This window comes from Lupinus angustifolius, chromosome LG16 (genome assembly GCF_001865875.1).
Source record: "Lupinus angustifolius cultivar Tanjil chromosome LG16, LupAngTanjil_v1.0, whole genome shotgun sequence".
In the NCBI taxonomy this organism is placed as follows: Eukaryota; Viridiplantae; Streptophyta; class Magnoliopsida; order Fabales; family Fabaceae; genus Lupinus; species Lupinus angustifolius.
In genome coordinates, this window is record NC_032024.1 from 6,220,216 (window position 1) to 6,230,049 (window position 9,834).

General features: G+C 31.7%; 1 protein-coding gene across 4 annotated transcripts; it reads left to right on the forward strand.

Moving 5' to 3' along the window:
• Nucleotides 2,775–5,652, forward strand: LOC109328980 (CBL-interacting serine/threonine-protein kinase 10-like). 4 transcript variants are annotated; one of them, XM_019562632.1, is made up of 3 exons: nt 2,775–2,946; nt 3,554–3,715; nt 3,968–5,652. In XM_019562632.1, exon 3 carries the CDS (start codon nt 3,973–3,975, stop codon nt 5,329–5,331), a length of 1,359 nt encoding a protein of 452 aa, XP_019418177.1. In that variant the 5' UTR covers nt 2,775–2,946; nt 3,554–3,715; nt 3,968–3,972; the 3' UTR covers nt 5,332–5,652. The 4 variants fall into 4 exon arrangements, with proteins under 4 accessions (XP_019418177.1, XP_019418178.1, XP_019418179.1 ...); XM_019562633.1 differs by having other exon boundaries at nt 3,650–3,715; XM_019562634.1 differs by lacking the exon at nt 2,775–2,946 and adding an exon at nt 2,980–3,090 and having other exon boundaries at nt 3,650–3,715.

Genomic DNA, 9,834 nt, shown 5'->3' on the forward strand with positions numbered 1-9,834 from the left:
CTATGTAGAGTGCATACAGCATGTAGTTTTGCAATGTGTTATACCCTTGGCTCCACTTGTTTAAGAATTAAGATGTTCAAATAGGTATCTTTTTTGTTTGGTGCAACTTGCTATGTTACTTGTTTTATGCTAATCAGTTAATACATCCTTTCTTGTTTTTTTAGTACTACCAAGTGTACTCTCTCACTCTAAGGGTAAGTAACTAATCCTTTTCAGGGTGTGTGATTGCTTCTCTCAACAAGTGTTGCTCTTGCCTTGATCTTTTGGTCTTTCTAGGAATCTAACGAGATCTTATACCACTTTTAGTCTTCATGCAGTTTTTTTAATCCTGAGATCATTGACACTTTTAATTTGTAGTATTTAGTATTTACACTTTTTGTCAGCGCAATAGCTTTTGGTGTTCTGAATTTCTTTGGGTCTTTTTTTGGTGATCTCACCGAAACAATGATTAAAGGTGATGCGGGTGTAAGAAACTCTGGATCTTTAATACCTACTCATGATAGTTACTCTATCTTTATTTCTTCTGAAAGAGGTGTTTTGTTTATTTGTTATGAAGAAATTTTACTAGATAATGAAGAAACTAATACTTGCCTTGTCCTTCTAAACAAAGACGCAACCACTAGAAGGAATTATGTGTCATGGTCCCAGGCCCATAGCAACCTGACACTTAGAGTTCTAGCATTATGAACCTCCGTTATCTAAGGGTCCTTCACTGTGGCACTTGCATACTCCTTCATCAAAACCTTTCTACCACTTTATGGTGTATGACATAACATTGTGGGTCAGTGTTTCTTTAACTTGAGTTTAATTTCATCCATTGTTAGTTAAATACTCTATATATGATCAGTAAATAATAAGTTTCATAACATCATTGGAGTAACTAAGGTTCAGCAGCAAGTTTTCATGTTCACTAACAATGTTAATCTGTTTTATTGACAGTGAATTGGCTTCGTTGAACTCTTTCGTGGAGCCTCGAACCACCTAGGAGTTCCTTTGTTACAAGGATATGGGAAAAATAGAGAACTATAAGTGAGACACACATCTTAAACCAAAAACTTTAAGATAATGTTCTGGAGTCTTTTCTATTTATAAACTCTTCCGCTGATCTCTCATATCCAACGAGTGACTTTCCACTTAAATAAATCCATCAAGCTTAAATATTTTTCGAAATTTGTGGATATTATTAATGGATCAGAAGAGAAGATGGTTTATATAGATTTGGATAGGCTTGTAGAATGGAAAAGTCAAAAAATTTCTGATGATCATCAGAAAAGGAGCAGAATGAATTTCTTATTATCCCAAGCTAAGTTAACCACAATTTTTTGCCACATTTCTATAGAATTACATGAGGGTCACAGATATGAGGACTAAACAGGGTAGCATAGCATTGGTTTTTTTTGTCACTTGTAAATAGCCACACTTGGTTTTGTAAGAAAAAACATGCAATTGAAAACCATGTTTAAACAAATCTATATACAAATTGTTAGATATCTTTTTAAGTACAACATGTTAAGTTAAATCGAACTTCACCACATAATTAGTTGAGTAATTAATTTAAGCATGATTACTCTTGTAACTTCTAGGTTGTCTATTATTTTTTTTGTTTTATTGATTTTTCTTTGAACCTGAGTTACTGATTAGCTTGTGTGAGGGTTGTCTCTTTCAGCATTTAATTTATGGTAATAATTGATATAATTTTTTTTATGCTAATAAACTTTTATCATAAAATGGACAGGAATTAATTTGCGTGTTAGATTTACAGGAATTTCATTGTTAGCCAAGCAAATTTGTTTATAGACACACAAATACTATTCGTATAAGTAGAGATTCTTAATTAATTATTTTTTATGAGTAATACATTCGACCATTTATTTCATTATAAATATTATAAAATTAATCATCAAATATAGTCTTATATTTGATGCAACTAATTTTGGCAACACTTCCTCCTTGCAACTTTTTTAATAGCAAAACAGAAATTTGGTTTTAACAACATTTTGTTATCTCAATTGCTCACTGATGATAAGTCCAATACTCATAGTAAGGATGCACACACAAATTAAAGATAGAGATACCATGTGTTAAAAAATCATCAACATTAACATAAAAAACAACAAAAGTCACAACATCAATAACAAGAACAGGTATAAAACTCATCTCTGATATTTGACGACTCAATATTAAACTCTCCAATATTGAAGATGATCCTAGGCCCAAGACCCTAGGTTCAAGCTAGAAAGTACTTGGATTTCATAACCTTGCATTTGGTGACTTTGATCATTTTATTTTATGAAAGTAAATTTTTTACTTAATCAACTTTTAAAAAATATTCAATGAAGGAGAGAAAATGTTATTTTCAAATAGGGTTAAAAAAACTCAAAGTCACCCAATACAAAGTCATGGAGTAAATCCGGATGTAAATCCATATCACAAATGAGCATTGTACAAAAAAACAAACATTAGCAACCCAATTGAAAAATTGACATTATAAAGTACTGATCATACACACCTTATCAGAATTTTTATATAAAATATCTTTTCAAGATTAGAAGAATGAGTAAAACAAACATGTCCTAAGTATTCGTTTAAAAAATGTAACAAATTGAAGTTTTTAATTGCATCAAATTAAATATAAAACTATTCTCCCAATGTCAACTTTAAAGCTTCACAGTTAACAATTAAATAATGATAGAAAAAAAGATAAACTGAAACTAAAACAAGTCTTCAACATTAATAAGAAAAATCTTAGAATCAAATTATAATTTCACAAAAAGCTAAAACATTAAAAGTGTAAGTACATAACCCATTTTGTGAAACAATAAAATCATAAGTATCACTTACTTTCTGAAGTTATTTTCATAGTATGGGTCCACTTACAACTTTCAAGACAAATCTGTGATATACTACCTGTATCTATATGCATCATGCCACCACCTGATCCTGAAGGTTTGTCTCAACCCTTTATTTTGTTTTAGAGAAAATCTATGATTTAATGTTTTTTTTATTCTATTTACTTCTATGTTCATATTATGGTGCAATTTGAACATGTTCCTGATTCTTCCTGATTATGCCATCCTTTTTTTCTATCTGGTACACAATGAACAAATTAAGACATATTATAATGCTTAAAACATAGTAGCAAAATTTACTCATGACTTTTCCTGCAAAAAATCATGGACTCAAAGTGTTGTTGACATTCTGAGATTTTATTATTCTATTGTTCTTAATGTCTTGTTTTTTTTATATTTCTGTTATGGTTTAATTAGTAATAACCTTTTCCATGATTTTATTGGTATTTGGTAGAATTGTTGACTAGATTCAGTTCTCATATGGGGATTTTATAAAGATCATATTTTTAGAAGTCCAATTTGTACCTGCAGATAAAGATCATATTTTTACAAATTCTTCATGGTCATTCCTTTTTTTCCTTGTGTGTTTTCAAATTAGAAGCTGATTTATGTTAACCAGTTTAAATACTTTCTCCACTTTTTGCTTTTGTGTTTTTAGTGTTAACAATAATTGAAGTGAGTATTGTTGTTTCTTTGCTTTTCAGACTCTCTCTAGAAATAAACATTTGCTGAAATTCAAGTATACTGTTGTAGTTCATCAACTTGAACTTGCAGCTTATACTCTCAGTTTTGGTTGACAGATTAACTTCCGAGAATGCCGAAAGATGCGCCTTCTTGATTGCAGCTCTGTCTCTAAGATCCATAAGGTGATAATATCCTTGCTATTACTGCCCCATTTCCTGTTTGAGAGGAATTGACCACAAATTTATAGCTCGTTCCTTGGCTATTTCTATATCCACCATTGGCACACAGGTTATTTTAGAGTGCCTATTCGGCGCGAAAACATATGAAAATTTGAAACATTTTTCTGCTATATATACATATAGGTATATGTAATTGTAGATGATTTATGAAATTTAAGCTGAGGAAGTAGTGTAAATTTTGATCCTACTTATTAGGTCTCATGGAGAGTAAATCAAAAATCATATTGCAAAGATATGAGTTGGGTAGATTACTAGGCCAGGGTACCTTTGGAAAGGTCTACTATGCTAGGAGTTCAATAACTAACCAGAGTGTGGCTATCAAAATGATTGACAAAGAAAAGGTCATGAGAACTGGGCAAGCTGATCAAATCAAGCGTGAAATATCTGTGATGAGCCGGGCTAAACATCCCAATATTATACAACTTTTCGAGGTTATGGCCACTAGGACTAAGATTTACTTTGTTATGGAATATGCTAAAGGTGGTGAACTCTTCAACAAGGTGGCCAAAGGAAAACTCAATGAAGATGTTGCACACAAGTATTTTAAGCAGCTAGTCAATGCAGTTGATTTTTGTCACAGTAGAGGCGTTTACCACCGAGATATAAAGCCAGAGAACATTTTGTTGGATGAAAATGGGAATTTGAAGGTCTCGGATTTCGGTTTAAGTGCTCTTACTGACTCAAAGCGACAGGACGGCTTACTCCATACACCTTGTGGCACCCCGGCCTATGTTGCTCCAGAAATCATCAAAAGGAAGGGATATGATGGTGCCAAGGCTGATATTTGGTCTTGTGGAATAGTCCTATTTGTGTTATTGGCAGGTTATCTCCCTTTCCGAGACTCAAATTTGATAGAGATGTATAGGAAGATAAGCAAAGCGGAATTTAAGTGTCCTAATTGGTTCCCACCCGAAGTATGCAGGTTATTGTCCAAGATATTGGATCCAAATCCAGAGACTAGGATTTCCATAGCCAGAGTTAAGGAATCTTCGTGGTTTAAGAAAGGACCGAATGCTGGGCGCAAAAAACATGAAGCGGAAAACAACAATGCCTCTTCTTCGTGGACAAATATTTCTTATCAAAGTGAGGAAAGTGATAATGTTCCTACAGCAGAAACAAAGGAAGAGTCAGTTATGCCTATAAGTATAAATGCCTTTGATATCATCTCCCTTTCTTCTAGTTTCGACCTTTCTAAATTCTTCGGTGACGGTTTTAGGAAAAGAGCAGCAAGATTCACTTCAAGACAACCTGCATCAGCCATCATCTCAAAGCTGGAAGAAATTGCGAATCGACTTAGACTAAAGATAAGTAAAAAAGCTGGTGGTTTATTGAAATTAGAAGGACTAGATGAAGGTAGGAAAGGGGTTTTATCCATTGATGCAGAGATCTTTGAGCTTACCCCTTTATTCCATTTGGTAGAGGTGAAAAAATCAAATGGTGATACATTGGAATATCAGAAAATATTGAATGAGGATATAAGGCCTTCTCTTCAGGATATTGTTTGGGTCTGGCAAACTGACCAACAACAGCAATCTCAACAATCAGAACAACAGCAATAGTTGTTGGACCTGACCATGACCGAGGAGTCTCCGACCACCGAGAAGTTCCATTTTTAAAGTGCATGAGAAAAGTGAAGAGTCACAAGTGAGACACCACGTCTTAAACCAAATCATAAGGTAATTGTCTGTGGTTCTTTTCCACTTATAAGCTTTTCCACTCATCCCCTCGTGTTCAATGTGAGACTCCATACTTGAATCAATCCAATAATACCGATAACACATTCTGCCATCTCATGGCAATGCCAATTTTTTCTTACAATGTTATTGAGTTTGATGATGCTATGATCTTGTTGTAACATTTTTCTCAAACCTGCTGTATATACCAGTCTTATTGAACTTTTGTCAATTTTGAAAATACCAAGTTTCTATTGAGTTAAACTACTTGGACTCAACCCAATATTATTACTACTCCGAGTGAAAGATGGAATGTATAATAGTTTTAGTTGTTGATAAACTCTCTCTAGTCAACTACACCAATTGATTCTACTTCAGAACAGCCTCAGTTCTCGATTACAACATCTTAAGCGAATGGAATAATTTGGTGGACTAATATGGGACAAATCTATGAGTAGAAGTAGAAGGAATTATATAAGCTTCATTGGACACGATAAATGTGCTCCTAACTTCAAGATTTTTATTGGCAGCTGATACTGCACCTCATTGCTCACATTCTGATTGATAAATGATATAAATAGGGGTGAGCATGGGTTAAGGTTTGTCCTTACCTGGCCTTAAATGTTTGTCGGGTGATTTTTTGAACCTGGATCCGGTCCTAAACCCGAAGTTAACCAGACCCTAAATATGAATTGGGTCATTCTTTAAACCCGACCCGATTAAATATAATACATACTCATTCTAGATTAAAATTTCTCAATATTATTTATTATTATGAATATGTAATTTTAATTTAAAATGATATATGTATATATATTATTAATCATGTATATATGATTAAAAAATAAAAAATCAATGATACTTTCGATCAAAAGGTATTATTATTTTGCACACATTTGAGTAAAAACACATACAAACATGATTAGTGAGTGACAATGGGACGGGACCAACCGATCCGTTGTCATGTTTGGTCCATACCCGACCTTAAATATTCACCATGTCTATTTTTGAACTCAAATCTGAGTAGACCGATCATGATCGAGCCGTGCCGGATGAGCGAGTAGGGTCAGATTCTACTCACCCCTACTTAATATCCATTTTGAATTTATTATTTTATAAAAATTACGTAACTGTGCTGTGTATTATGCAAGATCTCATATAAAATACAAGTAATTATAGTAGTTAAAGGATAAATTATTATTTTTGTAGAAGGGTAAATTATTTGTATTTGATAACTTTATTTAAAAAGAATTACACAAGACTTTTGATGATTATCACATGAAGTAAGTCTAAGGATGACGCAAATCTAAAAGAAATTGATACAATTTTTAAATAAAAATAGTGATTATATAAATAAATCGAATCTAAAAAGAATCACATAATTTTCCTTCAATTAAACCGGGTTGCCTCAGTGAAAGAAAGATTAACTAATATAGTTTAAGAAAATATATATATATATTTCGATAGTGTACAAAATTTTAAATTGTTACCGTATCGTCTACTCGTTATTCTTAGTTCCTTATTATCCTTAAATAAGCCACATAACTCATTTATTCATTCACCCTTCTAAAATTTTTTACTTGAATAATGAAGCTATTATTTATCACCTACTTATCCTTTATATTATATTGGTGTGTCAACTGACACATCATGTTTTGCCACGCGCATTCTTATTTTAGAGAATTGGAATATTTTTTATTAGATGTACTTCATATTGTAAATTTTGCATTTATTATAATATTCAATCTAAAGTAAGATGTATTAATTATAGTTATCTATGATTATATAATTTTACTTTAGAAATAAAAAATGTTAAAGGGCAAAATAAGAAAATAGAACTATAGTGATAGTTATTTTAAGTTTTGACTTTATATATAACTAGCGTGTTGACAGCCACTATCGTGTCTGTCAACCCGCTTTCCTATCATTTATAATGTATAGTTTGTATGTCATAAATGTCAAATATAATATTTTGGGTTAAATATTTTTAATCTACAATTAAATTTATTCAATTAGTGTAATGTTCAACATTAATTTATCATTTAAATTGAACATTCATGTTCTACATTAAAAAATTATAGTCATATGTAAGAATAAGAAATAATTAACCAAATAATATGAACATATATTAGGGGAAGAAGAACATTGGATTATATATGATTTTTTTGTAAAACTTAGAAAATAGTGAGGGCAAAATAGTGAGAACCATAAATTACATCATTGTGCATGGGTATTTTGGGTTTTCCCTTTATAAGTAGTATAGATATATAAGTATTATATATAGTATACGTTACATTTGTATTAACGGCCAGATTTCTCTTAACGGATGGGCAAAGCATGATTGAAATGCATGAAAATCTGTTCATTCGAGTTTGTGAGAAATATGATACATTGGAAATAGAATCATGTTTGAATTGAGGAAAATTTGTTAGAAATTATATATTTGATATAATGATATTAGCTATTTGTTTTCTAATTAGTGACATCATTTAAATTTCTAAAAACTTATAACAGATATGGGCTTAATGGGTGTATACCCATCAGGTTGACCCATAGGGGATAATGGGAACTCTATAAGTTAACACATAAGGAAGGTTATGGTCCCCAATACACCAAATCAAATTCAGTTTTCTCCTCTATCCATCAGACTGAAAACGCAAGTCCCAAGCGGAATCAGAGATTTGGTTGAGGAAGGTCATCATACCACAAAACCTCTTTCAGAAACGTGGATCAAAGGAGCACATCCACGAACATGGATTCAGGTATGACATTGCACTCTTTGGTTCATATATGTGTGTGAGAATCATGAAATTTAAGATCCTAGGATTGTTATTTCACCAATCATAAGGAATTTCCAACAAGTGGTATCAGAGCGTATGTTCTGAATTTTGATGATTCTCCATTAAGGTGTTTTCCCAAATCTTATATGAACCCTAATTTTAATTTGGGCATTATTGAATTTCCGCTGTTATGTTATAAAGATTGAGGATTTAGGGTTTAATTTGGGAATTATAAAATCTGATTGTTGTATTACTTTTTTTTACTGATTGTGATTGTTACTGTCTTTCATATATATATATATATATATATATATGTGTGTGAATGTATACATGAATGCACTTACGTTTTGGAATGTATTCCCATAAAAAAAAATCACAGGTGATTATTCCTTAACAAATACATGAAAATTTGTGTGATCTCCACGTGCCCTGTTTTTTTTCATATTTACTTGTTTGATCGCAGTTTTGAAGAATTAAGTTTCTTTTATACTAAATCTGTGTTCATTTCCTTAAATATGAGTGAAGGTGCATGAAGTTCACCTTAATATATTGGTCAGAAAAGAGCCGTTGGTTGCAGGTGTCCGATTAAGATTATATATGTATTGCTATGTTAATGTGTGAAAGTATATATATATATATATATATATGAATGTTACATATATGTTTTAAGATATGCAAGATCATGTCATTTGGAATTTTGATAATGATTTGTATTTTTTTTATGCTTTTCAATCGGATCTATTTTACATTTGATTAAGATTACATCCACTTTTATGGGTTGATATATATGTAACATTTTTTTTGATTTGGAATTACATTATTGAATTAGATTTGGTAATCCTAAAAGATAACAAATCTGGAGCTTTTAATTCCAAGATCATTAATTTTTAGTAATGGACCCATATTATTTTTAATTTTTGTCTGGTAATTATCTTGGATTATGGATGCAATATGTTGCCAAAGTAAACTCTATTGTTAGAAATTAATTGAATGACACAGATGAGTATGAGATTATTTATGCGGATTGTGTTCAGCCCAAAGGAAGACACAATTTGGCAAAATAATAACATATATGTCATGATGATAAATATGTAACAATTATAAAGTTTCTTTTCATGTGAATAATAGTCGGTCCAAAGAAAGACTATTGTTTGACATAACTGATTGTTAATATTTGATCATTACACTAAGAGTACCACTTACAAATTGATTTCTCTGTCCAAAGACTAGATATTGATGTTGTGTTAGGTATCTTGTGATGAGTCTATTATGTGAACATATATTGTTTTATATATATTACATGACTTGTTTGTTTAGATTTGAACGTGTTATTAATTCTTTGTTACATGGATTCAGTGTCTTTTACCAATGTTGCAAATTTTTATGCTCAAAGCAGTAACATCCCACTACTGAATGGGACAAACTTTAAGGTCTGGAAGGAAGTCGTAGAAATCTTTCTCGGCTGTATGGATTTGGATCTGGCACTTCGTGTGGAGAAACCCATTTCCACTGCGGAAAACCTCGATGACGCTAAATTTGAGAAATGGGAACGCTCTAACTGAATGTGTTTGATGATCATGAAAAATTATATTCTAGATGTAACACCTCG

Bases quoted from the DNA above. Each gene is read 5' to 3' on its own strand.
- LOC109328980 (XM_019562632.1), top strand. From the start codon at position 3,973: ATGGAGAGTAAATCAAAAATCATATTGCAAAGATATGAGTTGGGTAGA.